We start from the raw sequence: 22125 nt of genomic DNA, 5'->3' as shown, positions 1-22125 counted from the left end.
CATTGAAATCTGAAAACTGAAGTTTTTTGCGATTACAATTCTTTACTTTGTACAAGGAGGTAAAAATCTGGTCTCTAATAGCTCTTTATCTACTTAGATACCAATTCAGCTGATAACTTTCTTCATATAGCCTATCCTTTCATGTAATGAAACTTGTCTAGAAAAAAGTCACTTTTTCTTTATTATATTACTGTTTTATTGTTTTTTTTATTAATAATGACAGTGTACGGTATAAGCAGTTGTAACAAAAATTACAGAAATCCACTGAATTTCTATAATAGTACACCAATAAGTAACCAACATCCACATCTTGAAAGTTGTTTAGTGCTATTTGTTTATTTATTTTATTTAATATAGTAAAAACAGTTTGACACCCAAGTGTAGTTTGAGGATGGATGAAATTTTGTAGAGTATGAAAAACTCATACTTGTGAAGAATTCATACCCAGAACCTTAGATGAATGACAGAGACGCTATCACTCTGCCCCTGAGAGCGACAGATTGAAAACATTTATTATTTTAAATGCTTTCTCATTCATACAACACATTTCTGTAATATTCATTTCATTAATTATAATACCATTTGTACTTTCACCAGGTATCAATTAGACAGATAGTAAGATATGGTGTTTGACATTATTTTAATATCAAATAAATTCTTGTCGATAGTAATTCTGATTTAGCAAACCTTGCGCCTCCTCACTGTGTAAAAATTGTCTTATTTTCAGAATACAGTTGTTACTGCTATAATGATTATATAGTTGAGATTTGTATTTAAAATCTCTTCAAGATTTGTATTTAATATATATTTATATTTTATTGGTGGAAATTTATGTTTTCTTTGTAGAATATCCTATTTTAACCTTTTCAGAATAAATCAGTAAATTTTTTATGACCATTATTACTTTTTAGATTATTTTTGGACTGCCATTGAGCTGGGATTGGTGTTAAGCATATCATGTTAGTTAAACTATAAGAACTTACTGTGAAAAATTATATTTATGAAAAACAGGGTTTGTTTTTGATGTTAAAATACAATTAATTTTATTCTACAAAAAATTGTTTACTTTGAATTTATTATAACTAGAACTAAAAGGTGAATTTACTCCTTACAACACTCTTATCTACAAACATTTTTCATTTATGGGGTTGAAATCAAATTAGGAAATAGGCATTTTTTACATCTTGAGTATATATACAAGGGTTGTTCAATAAGTCGTTAGAAAATCCAAAAGATGGCGCTCAAAAATGGTGTGCTTTTAGTAAGTGTCATTTGTTGCTAGAGTGCTGTATCCATTTCGTGGTTTCATTGTCATAGTTGATTGAAGCAACAAGCTATTGTTTATTTAGAAAAATGGAAAAAGTAAGTTTCAAGTAGTGATTAAATACCTTTAAAAGGCTTAACACCGAAAAAGATCAAAGCTGAGTTGGATGAAGTTCATGGCAAGTCTGCTCCTTTGTTTGCAACTGTTTACAATTGGGTAAATGAGTTTAAACATGGCTATACATCCACAAAAGATGAACATCGTTCAGGAAATCCAATGGAAGTGACCACCCCCGAAATGATTAACAAAATTCACGATATGGTTTTGAGTGATCGATGAATCAAAGTGCACAAATTAGTTGAGGCCACAGGCATATCGCAAGGTACAGTGTTTTCAATTTTTCACAAAAAATTGGGTATGAAAAAAATTTCGGCAAGATGGGTGCTGCATTTACTCTCAGTTGAGAATAAACGCAATCATGTGGGTCGACTCTGAGGCTGTTTTGGTGCTTTTCCGTTGTAATCCTGACAAGTTTCTGCGTCGATACATAACTGTGGACGAAACATGGATACACTACTACACTCCAGAGACAAAGGAACAGCCAAAACAGCAGATTTTTGAAGCCGAATGGGCTTTGAAGAAGGCGAAGACTGAAATCGGCCGGCAAGGTGATGACCACAGTTTTTTTGGGATGCACGCAGTACCATCTAAACTGATTACTTGGAAAAAGGACAAACAATAACTAGAGAGTATTATGCATTGTTATTGCACCAGTGAGCGAAGAAATCAAGAAAAACATCCTCATTTTTAAAAGAAAAAATCCTCTTCCATCAAAACAATGCATGGTGCATACCTGCACTGTTTAAATGGCCAAAATTATGTAATTTAAGTTCAAATTATTACAACATCCACCGGATTTGGTCCCCAGTGTTTTCTTTTTGTTTCCAAACTTGAAAAAATGGCTTGGCAGGCAACAGTTCACATCGAATGAGGAGGTCATTGTCCAAGCAGGTGCTTATTTTGAAGACCTTCCAAAATCCTACTTTTTGGACGGCTTAAAAAAATTGGAGAACCGCTTGGAAAAGTCTATAGTTAAAAGGAGATTATGTTAAAAAATAAAAAAAAATCTACACAAAATAATTTGTTTTTCTATCTTTTTCTAAGGACTTATTGAACAACCCTCATATATATTGTATTTATTCACATAATCAAATTTTTTTAACCAACATTTTTTATCTAAAAGTAGTTGTATGTTTTATGCGAGGAAATAATTTTACATAGGTTCATAATGAATCTAAAATGTGATTGCCAGTGAAAAAATGATAATTTATTTGACTGAATAATTTTAAAAAATTCAGATGCGTGAATTATGCAACGACATGAATTATGTGAGTAAATACAGTATATATTCTAATCCACTTTCTGGCTTTGATAAAACATATTAAAATACATAAGAACACATGTTTCATCATCAGACAACAGAATTATTGCACCTAGGAGATCAACACATATGAACATTAGATGTAAATGTTCACTATACAGTTCATTACAAAGTTTGCAAGTGATTTAGATTGTAATCAGATTAATATGCATCAACCTCCCTTGCATAATAATTTTGTTGTTTAATGGTGAACACATACTTTTAAATATTTCATTTTAATACATGTTTCATCAAACTCTCAAGATAAATTAAAAAAAAAAAATGAATAATTAAAGTGTGTATTCTACTTTGCTTTAGTTTTTGTTACTCTGCTTTATAGGGTATTTAATATTTGTCAGTTTGTGCAAGTATTTATTGGTAGTAGCTAGTCATAAACATGAACCCAGAATTTAATTTGTACATTTTTAAATATCATATACTTACAGTGATTTTAATTTTTTTTATTATTTTAAGTTTAAAATTAATATATAGTAAATGTTACTTCTTATATGTAGAAACTCAGATTGTGGATTTAACAGCCATTATGACATTGTTATCAGATAATTACTTATTTTTTAAGATTAGTAATTTCTGTGTATCGCATAATTATTGTGTAAAGTTTTTTTATGTATTATTAACATACTGATTCTGTCACCCTTACTTGTAATAGCTTTTAATTTCAGTTCTATTCAATGACTTGTAATTTTAATTTTATCCTGCAGTTTAAGGTAGTCTCTCTCAACTGAAATTTTGTGATGTATCACATAATTTTTTGTTCTGTCACCTGGAACACTTTATTTGGCCACATGCTCTTTTAAATTTGGTTCTGTTCTTGCAACCTATTATTGACTATTATTTCAAAATTTTTCTAATTATTTTGAACAGGAAAAATTATTTTGTTTGTTTCTGCATTGTGGTGATGTGGCTTGACTGCAACCATTCTTTGTGTTGTCAAAGTAATGTATAACATTCTTCGTTTATTTAATAATCAGTATATATAAAATAGTGTTTTATGAAAATTTAAGTTTTTGGGGAAAAAATCAATTTCATGTTTTTTTTTTTACTTTATGTCATACATGCATAATAGAATATAACTTCAAAAAAAATCATTCACGATTGTTTCTGTTTTGGAGCATATCAGTAAGGCACAACAACACACAGTTTTTAATTGAAATATTTTGCTTAGTTTTTGTGAATGCTATTTTAAAACTACATAATAAAATCAGTTAATTTTTACCAAAAGAAGAACAAATGTGGCCATACAAAAAACTAGTTTATTACAGGATAGGTTAATGTAAGAAAAAGAAAAATCGATGTCAGACTATTTGTTATAACCCACCAGGTTGGTTCTAGTGGTAAATTTATCATCACAAATCAGCTTTCAAAGTTGTGAGTTCTAAAGTTCAAATCGTAGTAAAGGCACTTTTATATACGGATTTGAATACTAGATCGTGGATACTGGTGTTCTTTGGTGGTTGGGTTTCAATTAACCGCACATTTTAGGATTGGTCGACCTGAATGAATCCTCATTCATTCATCCTCTGAAGTAATACCTTACAGTGGCTCCAGAGGCTAAACAGAAAAGAAAGAGAAAGACTTTTTGTTATGGAATGACACTATCGGTCATTATAACAAATGTATGTAAGACAACTGTTTGACATAATAGACCGCTTGCTTACAATTTACGTAATAGCTAATATCCCATTAAGACAACATTGAGTGTTCTTACAGACCAAAGCAAACTAAAAAAAAATATTGTGTCGATGACTCACACTTTTAAGACTGAAATACACATACATTAGAAACAAGCCAAACTAAAAAGTCTAGTCCACATTCAATAGTCTGTTACACCCCAAAATGAAATTTTTTTGTTCATTTAACATTTAAAACTGTTGTTTATAAGTATTATTAAATGGTACATTGAAAAATAACTGAAATACATAATATGGTAAATTTAATTTATAAAGTATCCATTAGTGTCACAATTTTAAGTAGACATGTCCAAAGCTTCTTTTTTTTTATATATATAAAAATGTGAAAAATTCATTTTAGTAATTTTTAAAAAACATAGGTTCTACATTAATAAAACTTACTGAAAGTTAGAATTGAATCAGATAATTATGAGTGAAATTTAGAAATTGTCTAAATCTTTGTCAGAGCAAAATCTCTAAAGGATTTTCCATTTCATGCCAGCAAATTTTTGTAATTTGTAATTTTTCAATTTTTTAGAAAGTATGTTACCTAGGATGCTGCTTCTTCTCTCTAGAGAATGATAGGCAAAAATGTGGGTAGTATTAAATGGTACTAAAATTTTCACAAAAACTTCACATTAAATTAATATTTGAGATATGGTTTTGTGATGAATAAATGAAAAAAAATTTAACATGCTTTTTGATCATGTATGCAATCATTTAATGAATCTATTAAGAATAAAAGATAACATATTAGTATTAATTTTAAATATAAATAAATGTGTTGAATTTGTTATCTCGTCTTGATATATCATGACAGATCAAGTGTAAGTTTTCCTCTGGGTCAACTAGATGAGTATAAATTAAAGCTTCATCTTATTTTTCATCTGATACTTATTTTTTAAGTCTTTATTTATGTTTTTATCATTTAATGTTTATCTTGTTATTACTATCATCATGCATGTGTAGTCAATATTAATAGACTGGTTGTTGTAACTTTTCTTGAAAAAAAATTGCATAAAAAGTTCACCATTTACCTATCTGAAAACATATCTGGAAGAATGGTTTTTCCAGAAAGAACAGCAATGAATTGGCATTATTATAAGGAAGTTTTGACAAAACTGAGAGAAAGAGTTTTTAGGAAAAAATCACTAGACAGGAAAAATTGTTTCATTCTTCATCAGAATAATGAACCTGCTCATACGGCACTGCTTTTATGAAGCAGTTTTTGGCCAACAGCATAGAACATTCCCTATATTCATCAGATTTGACACCATGTGACTTTTCTTAAGGTGAAATTTGTCATATAGGAACATATATTGAATCAGTTGATGCAGTAAAGAAGAAAACAGAAATTTGATAATATCTTACTACACACCTCATTATAAATTATATTTTTCTTCATAAAGTAGAATACGTATAATTAAATGTTTTATATAAAAAAAAATCTAATAAATGAAACATAAATATGAAATGAAATAGTGTTAATTATATACCAGGGGAAATTTGGATAATGAAAATAACTTGTTTTATAACAAATATAGATGTATTATCAGTGCAATAATAATGACATAAAGTATAAATAATAGTGTAGTGTAATATAAATCATTAACAATTGTGTATTTTTATTTTTTAAATTGATTAAAAACTAACATCAGTTTTTCCTCTTTTGTCCCAATCAGATATTTTCAGAAAGATATTGACTTCTTCAGAACAGTTTTTTAATGTGGAGAAAAATTAACTAATGGAATAATGGACTTTAATGTGGAATAATGGATTACATCTTTAGTCAAATTATAAAACTGTAGAGACAATTATTTTCTGTATTGGCCACTGAAATAAAATGAATTATTCTGCTTCATTTTATAATCTAAAACCATGAAAGTATTATTTTGTTACCATTTTAATTTCTTTAACTTATTCATAAAAAAAAAATATTTTAATAATGTTTGATCCAAATTAAGTTGCATTATATAGTAGTGTATATATCAGAAGAAAAAAAAAACACTTCAAAAATACATATGGAGATAGATATTTTCTAGTTATTTGATCGGTTACTCATGATGAAACCTAGAATTTTCAAAAATTATGTTACACGCCAATATCTCCAATGATAATTTAAAAATGATAGGGATTAAAAAGCTGGAGGCCAAGGCCTCTCTTTTTCTGTTTAAACCAATATACACAAATGCAATGTGAAGCTTTGAGATGTAACTTCTGACAGGTTATAATAAAGATCATAAGATTTGATAGATTTTAAAGTATTATTCTATTAGATATTATAAAAACAGTCATTACTTTTACATATCATAAATATACTTTTACCTCATATGTAAATTATACTTTTTTCATAAATTAGAACACATAATTAAATGTCTTTCATAAAAAAAAAAGATTATAGTTTATAGATTTTATGTTTAATTTTTATTGTTATAGGATCTTGGAGTGAAGACAGTCGATAATGGTGATGGGAGAACTAGGCTGAAGTCTGTATCATTATTGGACCCAGATTGTACAGTGCCATCTTTATTAGATTTAACAGAACAAGACTATGCGGTCAATACACCCGTCAACTTACTACTACAAGGATCTGAGCTTCTTAATGCCCTTGACATTTCCATATAATAAATAATTAGTTATTACAATACTGCGCATTAATTATATGCTGCATGTATACATATGTATATACTATATTAGTTATAAAGCAGGAACTAATAGGAGGGTCCAAATAAATAAGCTTGATATCATAGAATGAACACTGATTTACTAACATTGTGTATGAATTAAAATGGGGGCATCTACAGCGTGTATACTTTTTTATAAATTAGTTATTATTTTGGGTATTATCATAAGATATAAACACATTATTATATTTCTTATAGCCTATCTTATTATATATTGTGCATTTAATTATTTTGTTTTATTATTGCATGATCATTTTTTTAAATTAATATTATTATTATTATTATTATTATAATTTTTTTTTTATACTTCATTATGTACCGATTATTTTTTGAGAATACTTGAAAATATCTATTTCAAATGATTTGATCATAGATAATAAATGAATTGATTTATGATTTCTTGAATTTTCAGTTTACTTGAACATACTTTTGATGGCAGTTGGAATGAATTTGTTATGTTTTTATTCTTGCTAATGTATATTTGAAAAAGTTGTTTCAATAACCGTTATTGTTATTATTTTTATTAGCTGTAAACTATGAAATGTTTATAGTAATAAAATTTATTTTACGTATATAGATATATATTTATAAATAATTAGATTTTGTAGTTTTTTATAACTGTACATACAAAAATTCTATGTATATTTTATTACCTATCAACAACTGAAAGTGGATGTAAAAAAAAATTAAATGAAAACTAGTTCTATTAAATTGGTTTACATATTTTTCTTAATGAAACTATTCTGACTTTTTTTGTAATCTTATATAACTATATAAAATGAATGTTTATAAATGAACTTTGAAACATAAATATATTATGTTTATCTGTATAGCAATTTAAAATTACTTATAAGTTTTGTCATTGTCTGTATATATACATATACTTATATATAAAGTTAATTCTTTATTTTTATTGTCAGTCAGTGGCAGAAATGCTCTTGATGTTCTACATGTATACATCTGCTTTCAGCTTTTAATTAATAAAAGTATAAATATAAAAAGGTTTTTATATGAGCGCTTGGAACATGAACGATTAATAAACTATATATGTGACATTATTATGCAAAACAAATTGTACATTATTATAAAATTTATTTAAGTGTTTTATCTGAATGTAATATTCCATGAATAATGTAGAAATAAATATATAATTACACCCATAGTGTATTGTGATCAAATTTTGTTGTGTTCATTTTCAATATTGAAACAATATTTGTGTGCGGTGCAAGAAAAACAGACATTTCTTTTTTTTGTTATTGAACTTGTTATCGTATAGACAGGTGATAATTGAAAGAATCACAGATATCATAAGTATAAATATTGAAGTCCACTTTAGTTTTTTGTTTGTTGGAAATAATTAAAAGGATTATCAATAAAACAATAAAAAATATAATGGATTTAATATTGCTGTGAACTAACTATTAAAATTAATTTTTTTTCTTCTCCTTGATCTGTTTCTTTTTTAGTTTCCATTTCTCTTTCACTGAAAAAGTAAATCTGAGAATAAATATAAAGCATCAGTGAATTGGGTATTCCAACACATGATTTAGTATTTAGTAAAATGTAAAGATATTTCTCATTGATGTTTTTTTAATGTTCAACTAAAAATTGATAATGAAAATTAGCAAATAATTTGAATTTAATTTCATGCTATCTGATATATTCTCTCTCTCTCACACACACACACAGCACACAGCAGTAGTGAAGGCTGATGATTTGGAGCAACAAGAGTTTCAAATGAAAAATAATACTCATATGATCTCTCAAAAATTATTCCCACCTAACTTTCTCTTAATATAATTTTGACATTGAATTCTCTTAAAATAATTTCCACTTTGGTTTTAATGAAACAACTCATTAAAATCCTCTAACCATAGTGCGCATACATACACCTAAGTAGACAAACCTAATCTGCAAAACAGCCCATTAAAATCCTTTCTACAAACCATGCATATTCAATTTTAGTATCCCCTCAGTAAGGTATCAATTATTCCATTTTTCTCTTGTCTCATCATAATCAAACATCTTGATCATGATTCTCTTGTATCATAATCAAACTGAAACTTCTTTGTGATCTTTTTATTTACAAGATTTTAAGCCTTCACTTCTCTTGTTTGGTTATTATAAGTAACAGCTACAAGTTAACTTTCTCTTTCAACCATTTTACACATAAAATTCATATCCAATACTTGTGAATTTGTATATTTCAAAGCAAACCCTTCTATTTTAGTCACACATTTGCCTTTCTCACTCATGTATTAACTGTATTGTTAATTACTAGTTTCCAGATCTTCTATAAAGTGATCTTTCAAGTAGTACATTATTTGTACTATATTTTCAGTTAATAAAGTCAGGTTTGTTTTCTTCAGTCTATTGTGTAAAACTATATTATAAGATGCCCATGCATCAGATACATATAAGGTTTGATTCATATTTAATCATTGCCCAAACTTATCCGATAAACTGATCAAACAAACCTTTGACAAAGCACGCTTACTGGGTTTAGGTTCTATTTTGTCAGTATCTAGTTCTATTTCCAGTCTCAGCAACATACTCTTTTTTTGTCTTGTAATCATTCTTCCAGGGTTAATCTTAATAAAATCTCTTATGTTTCCTTTGAAAAACTTATTTGATTTGTTTTCAAATAACCAAGCCTCATTCACTTTAATATCTTGTAACCTTTCTCTAAAGCACTGTTAATCTTTATAGGCGTCCAAGTTCCTGTGATCTCCCTCCTGCCACCTAGATGAAAACATTTAGCACTTTTATTTTTTATTGTACATTTTCTACATAAAGGAACAACTTTTCCCCTTTAATTGGAAGTACTGGGTGATATAGTTTTTTCAGAAGTACTTTACATTTAACTATGCTGAACCATTCAGTATTGTAACCCTTAGGACTATAAATCTTCTCTGGATGTCCAACCAGGTAATAATTATAATGAACTGTAGGATATAGACTTCATAGATCTATGTATCTCAATCTCTTACCTATTACTTTCAATTTGCTAGTGCGAGTTCTCACACCGAAGAATGCTACCTGGATTCTCTAGGGTCAAGTAGTTCTACAATGTTAATCTCACCTGTTTCTTTTATTTTCTTATATACTGGAAGCCATTCACATTCCCAAATCTCTTCTACATCAGAACCAAACTCCCTCAGCTGTTTAGTTCTCCCATTACTCTTAACAAATATTTCATTCATACTTGTTTTATTAGCATCATTAAGAGTATCTGGTTTGTAACATTTTGAACAACCGTGTCAGTAACATATGTGTTATTGATAAACATATTTGTTAAACCAACTGACTGATTGTTTACCGTATTTCTTTTCAGTATAGTTGTATAACAGCTGTAGTTTTTCCTCAAGGTATTTTACTCTTTAAATAGCCATACAAACACTAAGCCCACTTGGCTGGTGTACTGGTAAACTCATCATCACAAATCACTTGTTTAACAGGTGATTTTTTTAGTCAAAGTTTCTGAGGTTCAAATCCTAGTTAAAATTAGTTACTTTTCTTTGGATTTAAATACTAGACACTGGATACCGGTGTATTTTGGGATTCAATTAACCATATGTCTCAGAAATGATTGGCCTGAGTCTGTACAAGACTGCACCTCATTTATATGTCATACATATCATTGGGCTATAGGGAGGTTACTTATTATTCACTAGTAACAGATTGCAACATACACATTAGTAATAATAATTATGCAAACACTAGCATTGTGATATACTGAAACGGTTCGATGCTTGCAGTTTCCATGAATTGTTTTCTCAGCTCTACCTCTTTTCAAGATATCTACACATCAGTTACAATATTCTTCAATCGCTTTCTTAAAGTCAAACACGTAACCTTCATCAACGCTGTTGGCATGCCATTTCAAGAACTTTTCTTTGTCTTATGATTTCTTAGTATTTGCACCATAATAATCAACTAATTATTTTCTAGCTTTCAGTTTCATAGTATCTGCGCCATAATAATTAACTAATTAAGTAAGTTTGGACAAAGATTAAATATGAATCAAACCGATTATGTATGTATGTAATGCATTGGAATTTTGTAATATACTATTCAAAGATAGACTGGACAAAGCAAACTTGACACTACTAAATGATAATACAGTAAAGATAACATACAGTTTGAAAGATCACTTTATAGTTCACTAGTAATGTGTTTGTAGCTGCTTTCACTACAGCTAATACAAGATTGAGATTGTGTGATGTGTTGAATAGACTTGGTGATGATATTGTGTACTATGATATGGATTCGGTTATATATGTATAGATGATGGTGAAAATACAATAGAGATTGGATGTATGCTTGGTGAATGAACAGATGAATTAGGAGGTAATGATTATATAACTGAATTTGTTTCAACAGATCTTAAGAGTTATGCTTATACAACTTTAAAGGGTAAATGTTTTCAGATAAAAGGGTTTATTTTATACTATACAATTTTAAAAGTGTTGGATATGAATGTTATATGCAAAATGGTTAAAAGAGAAATTATTTTAAGACTTTAAAGTCAAAATTATATTAAGAGAAAGTTAAGTGGGAATAATTTTGAAAGATCATTTGGATATTATTTTTCACTTGAAACTCTCTTCTTGTTCCAAATCATCAGCCTTACTACATGTGCGTGCACGCACACACACACACACACTTGATTTACATGCAACCATTTGATTGTGTTAAAGTAAAATAGGTTTTTATTTCTTTTACTTTGTTTTAGAATATTTTCATGTTAAAAATTTATCTGATTTCATTGTATTGCAAAATTAAAAATTGACAGGTTAGGATGGTATCCCGCATTTGAGTTATAAAGTTTCATATTCTGCCAATATCAAAACCTCCAGTATGAATAATTAAATAATCTGTTTTGTGATTTTTTTTTGCCAGATTATTTTAAACATTAGGTAGTTAAAAATCCCTTTTAAAATAAATTGAAGAAGTGGTTCATTTCACAAATGATGCATCTGCTGTACTTGGAGCCCCATTTATGTGTAATCAAAAAATTAAAATAATGATAGTTGTATTTAAATGAGTTTCCAATCGTTATCATGATACTGTAATTGAATGCAGTTGTCATGTAAAGCAGTTTAAAACTAATATAATTAAATTTTTGTTTTAAATTAATACAAGATGTTGAAATTCAGTTGTATGGAAATCAGCTTATAAATTGAAGCTTGACAAATCTTTTAGCAATAGTCACAAACTATGATTTAAATTTGAAATCCATATTGAAACACTTTTTATAGATTAGTCAAAACCTGTTTAATTATAAGAACTGTACGCCACGTTGTGAGTCCAATTGTACTCTACACAATTAATTATGGGTATGGTTATTTAATGTACAGTGTTAATATTTGGTATAATTTTTTAGTTAATACCAGTGAAATATTTATTACTATAAATCATTACTAGACTTTTAATAAATTTAAAATATAGCAATCCAAGATTATTTAAGCATAAACGGACTTTTAACTTTGATCTCAGTTTATATATATGTAAGTTTGCTATTTCAAATCAAATATTAATAATTTTCAAGATGAGCAGGACCAAAATCCAAGTGGAACAATTAATAGAGGATTATAAAATTATCCAAAACAGTACTCTTTATAAAATGGATCTGTGTCTTTGAATTTTATCTTGAATAAGCCTTTATTTAGATTATGTAATAGTATTCATTATGTTATATATTTTTTTATATTGATGATTTTCCTTATGTTTAAATTTAGTATACTTATGAAGAATGAAACCTTCATGTGTGTGTGTTTTTTATTATCATTAATTTGTTGCAATTTTAAACCCAAAATATTAGTAAGAGCACCCATCAAAGTGACACAATAATGGATTATAATAGAAACATGGCAGTGATGCAATATACTTGTTTTTAAAAGCATACTTCATTATTGCTATATTTGTATTTATGGAAATTTTGTCTTACTCATATTTTTCTGATGATGTTATGGTGATTAATGTGAATAAAATTATAATGGAAAACAGTCCTTCTGTTTGCTTCCATATTGGAGGAAAAATCTCTGTTATACTAAAGACATTAATATACATTGTCTAATTTTGTTATTTATACTATACAAACACAGTAATAAACAAATATATTATTAAATAATATAAATTATTGAATCAATGGACATGAAAAAAGTACAAAGAAAATGTAGGTGTGTTTAGTTCCTCTCAAATATCTCATTACCAACAAACAACAAAAAAGGATATGTGCTGTAGTTTTACAGCTGACGTACAGTTGTTACTATTTATTTTAAGAACATCGGTGGGTTCTTACTCATACACTTACATTTGTTTGTCTTATAAAAATACAGCAGAATATATTTTATAGTAAATTATTCAACGTATTGAGTGTTTATGGAGTAATGATGATTTCTTTCCAGACTTTATATTTATTTAACTTTCTCATCGCCTACTTTCATATTCATTTTCATATTATTGATGTCATTATTAATTAGTAATTTACAGTGAGAATCTAAATATTAATAGAGAATCACTTTTATTAATATTCTAATTTACATAAACATTGTAGTTTTATTTTAAATATCAGTAAATTTTATCTGCAGTTTGTGAATTATATGTGTTTGTGTAAAAGTAGGCAGTTTGGCTAATAAGTATACAACTGATGTGTACATTTTTGAGTTTTTATTTAAAAATAACAAAAAACAATTACTTTTTTTAATAAATTTTCCTGGTACTACAGTTTTAGTTCATTTTTATTTTTGTGTGACCTTTATTGTTGATAAATTACCAATTTATATTTAGTTATTAATACATTAAATGTGTTTATTTTCTCTTGTCGTACATCTACAAAAAAATATTAATATAGCAAATTTCAATACAAAACTAGCCTAATATAAATGCTTAAAAATTATTTCATTCAATACAATTTTTATTCTTTTGTAGATTTATATTAAACAATATTTAAAATTTATAGTTTTCATAACAACTTGAAAAATTTTTCTAAATTTTAGATTTAAATTTAGAAAAAATTAAATTTTTTCTAAAAAATTTTTACTCATACATACTGTAAATTATTTGTATAGACAAACCATGTATGTTTATTATTTTCTATCTCGTTATTTACTATGTCTTATCCTTCTGTATTATTTGTAAGATGTGTATATACTGCACATCATTTGTCACTGCCTGATAAATATCATTTCTGTAAAATTGTACATTTTTTTAAATCTCTCTCTCTTTCTTTCTTTCTTTCTTTCTCTTGCTGTGTGTGTGTGTGTGTGTGTGTGTGTGTGTGTATGTGTATGTGTATTAAAAGAAATTTTGATTGTTCTTAATGTTTTGATTTGAATTTTTCGCTCAATGTCCTTTACAAGGTACAAAAATGTTTGTTTTTGTTGGGACTTTTTTCTTAGGATAGAAAATATTCATTATTTTAATTATAAAAAAAGTTGTTTGATTTGTGCATGGTGCATAAAAATTGTTAAGAGATTTCTTCATAAATTAAAATTTTTATTTAAAAAGAAAAGTTATTAGTAAATATTCAAAATTGCGTGTCTGTTTGTATATATATGTAAAATTTATATAGTAAATAATTTAGTAAGTTACATTCTAGCATAGGAGTGTAATTATTTTTATTGAAATTAACTTTTTTCTTACACTGCATTTGGTTATTGTCATGTGGTGCTTACACAAAGATGTTTGATATAAAATTTGATAACAATATCTGAGATTGTAAATATACATTTCTACATTTATAAGTTTTTAAATTAAATTTTACAAAACGTCATGAAAGCTGAGATCTCTGTGAAAGTGCCAACAAAATAAATAAATAAAAGCAGTAAGTAATAAAAAATTAATTTTAATATTTATAGATATTTGGGTACAATGGAATATGACTAAATTAGTTTTGATAACTACACACTGTAATATTATTTCTAGTCTAATCACTGTCTAACATCTAGTCGATAATGCTGGTATAAACCAGTTTCATAGAGAATAAACTGGTGAAGTCTAAAACTATGTTATTTTCAGTAACATGATGCACATCTGCGTGGCACATTTTATTTCTCTATATGACAAAGTTGCAAAAAAGATGGTAAAAAATATACCACAAAATTTGTTCATTATGAAAATAGATATATCCTGATTTAAATTTTACTGTTTAAATTATATGAATATATGTTTTTAATTTAATTTTATGTTTCATCGTAAAAATTTAATATAATTCAACATTAAATCCAAGTCTTTATTCCTGCCCCATGCTACAGATATCCTTCCATGAAGTTATTTCTTAGTAGCCTGGTAATAAGTTTCCTTCCTTGTGCATAGATCAAGTTTGTGATACTTTACAGTATAATTTATGTGTGTGTGTGTGTGTGTGTGTATATATGTGTTAAAATATTACTCAAACACAAAACCAAAACATTTAATATTACTTTTTTTTAGTTATGCAGTGATTAGAAGTAATAGAGCTCAAGTTTGATTAGCAGGCATGTAAATTTATTGTTAATTTATACATTTTCCAGTATGTTAATATATTGTTTTCATTATTATTTATCTTTTTTAAATTTTTTTAATTAGTATTTCCTGAATGATATACTGTGTGTGTGTGTGTGTGTGTGTGTGTGTGTGTGTGTGTGTGTGTGTGTGTGTGTGTGTGTGTGTGTGTGTGTGTGTGTGTGTGTGTGTGTGTGTGTGTGTGTGTGTGTGTGTGTGTGTGTGTGTGTGTGTGTGTGTGTGTGTGTGTGTGTGTGTGTGTGTGTGTGTGTGTGTGTGTGTGTGTGTGTGTGTGTGTGTGTGTGTGTGTGTGTGTGCACTTGTGTGTATTTACAGATGTATTTTAGAATGTGATTTGTATTTACAAATAAGTGTTTTAATTGATAATAATTTTAACTCATTTAAAGGAGAAGAATAATCATTAACAGTTAAATAATTATTGCAATTTTAATAGTAATAATATTAATATTATATTATTTTTGTTGTTGTTATTTAAAAGTTAAAATAGATAGATTAGAATTTATTATTACTTATTAAGCAAACATTATATATTATTACATTATAAAGATAGAAAGGAAAAATTGTTTTATGTTTAAATAAAAAAAGATGTTTCTGATTTCTTAATTTTTATTTTTATTTTATCTATATATGAAATAAATATTAGTCTAATTATTAACTCAATATAAGACTGATATGTTCCTCAATTAATGTATTTTAAAATAAAAAGTGAAATTTTTGACATCAGCAATCAATGGATTACATACAGACCCTTTGTTCATTCTGTATAGGATTGAAAATTAATCTCTGAATTTATTTTTTCATTTCATTCAAGAGAAATTGTTTATATTAGATTCTGTAAACAACGTGACATAAAAGAGAAGTTGCTCCCAGAAAAGAGAACATCAACAAAGTAATTGTTGGTACACACTTACTTTTTGTGTTTCACAACTATAAAAACAACTGAGACAGATATTTTAATTTAACAAATTATATACATTGCCTCCATTCAATAGAAAAAGTATGAGTGTAATAAACAGTAAATAGTGCAGTAATTTTTCTTAATTAAAATTTTATGCATAATACTTTATTCACAGTGATTTCTCTCTTAAAATATTTAACCAATTAACTGACCATTCCACTAACCAACTCTTTCACAACGGGGGTTAAAAAGATTGAATACCTAATATATATTTTATTAATTTTTTATTAATAAATAATAATACTATACTGTAATTATGTAGTATTTTATTATGAATACATACTAAAATACGGTACTGCAGTAAGTGATTAAGCACTGTAAAAGACTGTGTGCAGTACTGTACTTTGTTACAAATCAGTGTACTGTACTTATAATTGATGAATTGACATTACAAATGGAAGCATTTAGATAAAGACTAAAAAATGATGAGTCTTGAAAATGATGCATAGCAAATTTATTTATTTATTTATTTATGCAAGCATAAATTTAAATTTAGCACCCACAAATACATAATTTATGCCAATATTGCATAATATAGTAAGCAATCACTGTCCTATTTTCATTAAATGAATCACTTTTCAAAGAAAGCAGACAATTTTTGTGAGTTCATTTTATAGCTGAATTGAAATATTTCAAGCTTGTGTGAATTAAATTTGTGAGTGCTAAATTTAAATTACATTTCATACTGTAAATGTGAGCAACAAAAGAAAACGTGTCTTCGTTTCATTAAAGAAAAAATTAGAGGCATTGGAACGTTTAGAAAAAGGGGAATCGGTTAAAAAAAGTTGTGCTTGACTTTGGAGTCAAGCACAGTCAAACCAAAAAATTTTTGTTTTTACAATGAAATATATCAAACTATTTTTCAACACAATCTTCTTTGACCTCTAACCATTTTTTTAGAAAGGGAGACAGATTTCTTTTTCTTTTAAGTGCCTTCTCCTTAGCAGAGGTTGGCAGTCCATGTAATGTAGCCAGCTCCAAACATGATGCTGCAGCATGGAAAGCTTCCTCCAACGTGTTGCACTATCTTCGAATATCCTTCAGTCCCGAATTCTTCCGCCTTCCAACAGATATTTTACCTTGTATCTTCCCTTCATTTATGAGTTGCAACAACTCATATCTCTCATCCTTCACAACATGTCAAGATATTGAGTCTTTCTTACCTTTATAACGAGCAGCAGTTCTTTTTGCTTCTTCATCTGATGAAGAACTTTGTCATTTGAAACTTTCAGCACCCAAGGAATGTGCTGCAAGAGATGGCGTTGCAGGTACATCTCAAAAGCATCAAGGGTCCAGCTCTCACATCATAGAGAAAAATGGAAAACACATAGTAATTAATCATTCAGATTCTCAGTTGCAGACTAAGATAAAGAATTGCTTCAAGCTAATAAATTGCCTCCTAGCCTGTTCCATTCTAGATTTTATCTCTCCTTACAATCACACTGCTCATCCAGCACAGTGCCCAAATATTTGAAGGAGGTTATTTGCTCGATGTTATTGCCCTTTATTGATAGGATTACCTGGATTTTCTCATACAGAACAATATAACCTTGACCTTAGAAGCACTGACACACAGGTCAAACTCCTCACTGCGCTGGACTAAGTCGTGTATCATGCGTTGAAGCACAGGTAGTTCAGCTGCAATGACAACAGTATCATCTGTGTACCTGATGCTGTCATAACCTTTTCATTTATCATGATCCTACTGCTTTCTTCCAACAATGCTTCCCTAAAACTTGCTTCAGAAGGGTGTTTGTCAGGTTATGTATTACCACCACACAACCTGACAAACACCCTTCTTGATTGCAGTTGCTTCCGATGTTCTGATGTTGATCAGTTTTGACATCTGTGATCTGATTCCAGTACAACACGCCAATAACATCTAAGTTGTGTTATCCCAGCACATTGTGTGTAAGTAGATATATTCTCTTTCCTTTAAAATGACAATGTCACATTGTTGCTTGATTTCCAAGAAGTACTTCACGATTCCTGTTTATGTCCATTAGTTTGCATTGACAAACTAAAAACATCTAGTATGTAAGTTACATCCTACATGACTTTTCTGTCAAAAGCATTTTGAAAATTGACCATCCTAATCCCATTCATACAATAATAGCAAATAACTTCATCTAAGTTTGAAGAATCTAAAACTTTTTAACAGAAATCATTATATTAATTTGACGTACATAGCAATATTGTGTTGTTATACTAATACCAATGAAATACTTTTAAAGTTTTTTATAGCAAAAATTTCATTATAGAAATATTTTATACATTACCAACTATTCAAAAAGATAAGCAAAATATTTACTTAATTATAACACATTTCTAAGTTGAACTACATACATTGAAGTATTATGTTTAATTACATAAAACAGTTCTGTTATCTGGTTTGATAGTGGTATATATTATTATTTAAGAATTAATGGCTATTCTTTCCTTATAATTGTATACTGAACTTGTATCTTCTGTAGAATCACTTTTAAATATATATATATATATATATATATCTTTCATATCCATTTTAAAGTCTCCATTATTCAGAAAAGATTCAGTTATCATTATGTAAACAATATACTTGAATTATTTATCTGTTGTGAACTTTAAAAAGCCAACACAATAACAAATTACAAATAAATAAATATAAAAACCCTGATTGAATTCTGAGAAAGAAATATACTGAGTAGGTTTTTAAATAAGTGTTTAAACATAAAGCATTCAAAACAATATAAAAGGCAGAGAAATGACTAAAAGTTTTTTTTTTCAATGTATGAAACTTATTCAAATATTTATTGAGATCAAAAGGATCAATGTTTTATAGAAACATTATTATCATGATCAATTTTAAATAATAATAAACATTTTTATTATGAAATAATTGTAATAAAAGTAAAATAAAATAATTTCTTTTAAAATAACTTTTTAACCAAATATAATGATCCAGTATACATATTCTACTCACTTCTACATCAAAATCAATTAATATTCTGCACAGTTACACATGCATGTACCCAAACCTTAAATTTCTTATCAGACCCCTTCATGGTTATTAAAAAACCAAACACTAATAAATTTATCTATATTTATTTTAACATAAAAATATTTTACAAGTATAAGAAACATTAAAAATAAAGGTTATATAATACACATTTTACAATATTAAATTAACATATAAAATGGTAAATAAAATAATAGTAAATTAAGCATTAAATACAACACTAATCAAAAATGTTCTTATTTGCATCGGATTTAAAAGAAGTGATTTCCAATTGACATTGTCATTCAATAAAAGTCCATCATGATCATTTGGATCAGGATTATGTACATCACTTGACCATTTCAGTCTTCTAACTTTGTTTAATTCAGTATTGGCACCCAGTGTCATTTCTTTCACAGATGATATTGTAAATGGTGTAAATAAATTCTAGAAAAATGAAATTACTGATATTAGAATCATTATTAAAATGTACAGCAAAAAAAAATGTATTAAATGAAATAAACAAGAATGTGAAGGATTAGATTTACACTTTTCAAAAGGACATGGAAGCTAATATATATATATATATATATGTATTTTTTAAAATCAATTTTAAGACTTGTATTCCTCTGTACTACTATACAAATATAATAAATAACTTGATCCATCAAGTACAGAATAAAATTAAATTAAGTAGGATGACACTTACTTACCATTACATGTACACAAGACTACTTTAACAATTTTCTTGCATCTTCATTGATCCAATCTTTTAATTGTTCATGTAAAATTACATATTACAGATACACAACATTAACAAAATAAAATCTTGATAAATACAATAAAACTTTGGATAAAACTTAAAATCTGTTCAAATCAAAATTAAAAGTTAAAAATTCCATATATAAGAATATGTTGTCAAATAATAAAAATATTAATTAAAAATTAAAATGATAAATATGTTAAAAAATAATAAATATGTGTGTGTGGTTTGGCTAGCCAATATTATATTACTGTGTAGGATTTTAAATAGGTAAATTAAAATTAACAATATTTGATAAAGTGCTGCTATCTATGTAGCCTTTATAATCATCGTGTCATTCTCATACTCTGTTTGTTGGTTGATCAAGCCGAATCCATTTTTATATTTATATATATAAAATGTCTAAACCCCTATTATTATTATTATTATTCATGTTACATTTTTTTAATTTCCAAATCAGTGTAAATATTCCATTTTGTGTAATGTGTAATTTTCAATTTTTATAATACCTGAAATGTTCAGATTTTCTGAACATTCATATCATCAATCATAGCAACATATTTAAACATAATAATTCCAACAATAACCAAATCAAGAAAAATAAAAACAAAGAAACTCAAAAATAATCAATTACACCAATTGTTTTAAACCTAATAGGAATTCCAATAATAATAATTCTTAAATTAAATTAAACCTAAGAAGGATTTAAGTTAAAAAAACTATTAACCTTCAAAGTTAAAATTATCTATAAAAATGGAAAATTGGGCTTTTCTAATGTTTCTTATTGATAGTAACATTCAATATGACCATCTTATTAATAGTAAGCATTCAATATCTGATATTTACACTAATTTGGAAATATTGGAAAGTTAAAAAATTTAATATTGATAATAATAGGGGTTTAGACATTTTAGAGAGATTTTATATATATAAATATAAAAATGGATTCAGCTTGATCAACAGAGTATGAGGATGACATGATTTTAAAGGCTGCAATACATAGCAGCACTTCATCAAATATTTTCTAATTTTTAGTTTAATCTATTTAAAATCCTACACAGTAATATAATATTGGCTAGCCAAACCAAACACACATATTTATTGTTTTTTAATATATTTATCATTTTAATTTTTAATATTTTTATTATTTGACGACATATTTTTATATATAAAATTTTTAACTTATAATTTTGATTTGAACTGATTTTAAAGTTTATATCTAAAGTTTTAATAAATTTTGTTTTATTGTATATATATCAAGATTTTATTTTGTTTATGTTGTGTGTATGTAATATGTAATTTTACATCAACAATTAAAAAATTGCATCAACTGAAGATGGTGAAAATTGTGAAAGTACTCTGTGTACTTATAATGATATAAGGTAAGTGTCATTGTATCTAATTTAATTTTATTCTGTACTTGGTGGATCAAGTTATTTATTATATTATATATTGTATTATATACAGAAAGAAATTAATTAATTGAGATTAACTTGTTAATATGCTGTCTCTAATGCATTTTTTATCCAATAAATCTGATAAAATACAATACATGTCTAAGTAGTCAGTCACTGACTAACTAATTGAAGTTGTATTCAGTAACTTTTATAACTGCTATAAAATGTAGAATTCAATGAAAAACTTCATACTTCAACAAACACATATCCACCTTCTCTCTCTCATTCTCTTGTGATGTGTTTATTTAACTTTTCTTTGCAGTCAGGGAACTTTTGAGATCTTTGGAAATATTTCTTTATACCACCAGTTGCTAAAGAACCAAGTTCACCTCCATCATCTGATTATTGCCCTAATATATTCTTCTGATAAGTTGTTATTTTTTTTAAAAGACCACCACACTCC

At 27.2% G+C, this 22125-nt stretch overlaps 2 protein-coding genes across 2 annotated transcripts in view; one reads left to right on the top strand and one right to left on the bottom strand.

Moving 5' to 3' along the window:
• The window catches only part of sima (HIF-1 transcription factor component sima), a 238648-nt gene extending 222478 nt beyond the window's left edge, over positions 1–16170 (top strand). The window contains exon 13 of the mRNA XM_075366071.1: positions 6812–16170. Coding sequence (XP_075222186.1) covers positions 6812–7000 — 189 coding nt within the window. The 3' untranslated portion in view covers positions 7001–16170. The remainder of the gene's footprint in view (positions 1–6811) is intronic.
• Positions 16171–19593: 3423 nt separating this feature from the next.
• Positions 19594–22125, bottom strand: part of LOC142324925 (lysosomal alpha-mannosidase-like) — a 72465-nt gene continuing 69933 nt past the window's right edge. The window contains exon 17 of the mRNA XM_075366070.1: positions 19594–19949. Within this exon, the coding sequence (XP_075222185.1) occupies positions 19725–19949 (225 nt within the window). The 3' untranslated portion in view covers positions 19594–19724. The remainder of the gene's footprint in view (positions 19950–22125) is intronic.

This window comes from Lycorma delicatula, chromosome 5, assembly GCF_047948215.1.
Source record: "Lycorma delicatula isolate Av1 chromosome 5, ASM4794821v1, whole genome shotgun sequence".
NCBI lineage: Eukaryota > Metazoa > Arthropoda > Insecta > Hemiptera > Fulgoridae > Lycorma > Lycorma delicatula.
The sequence above is the reverse complement of the archived record's forward strand: the minus strand, read 5'-3'. Positions and strand labels throughout refer to the sequence as shown.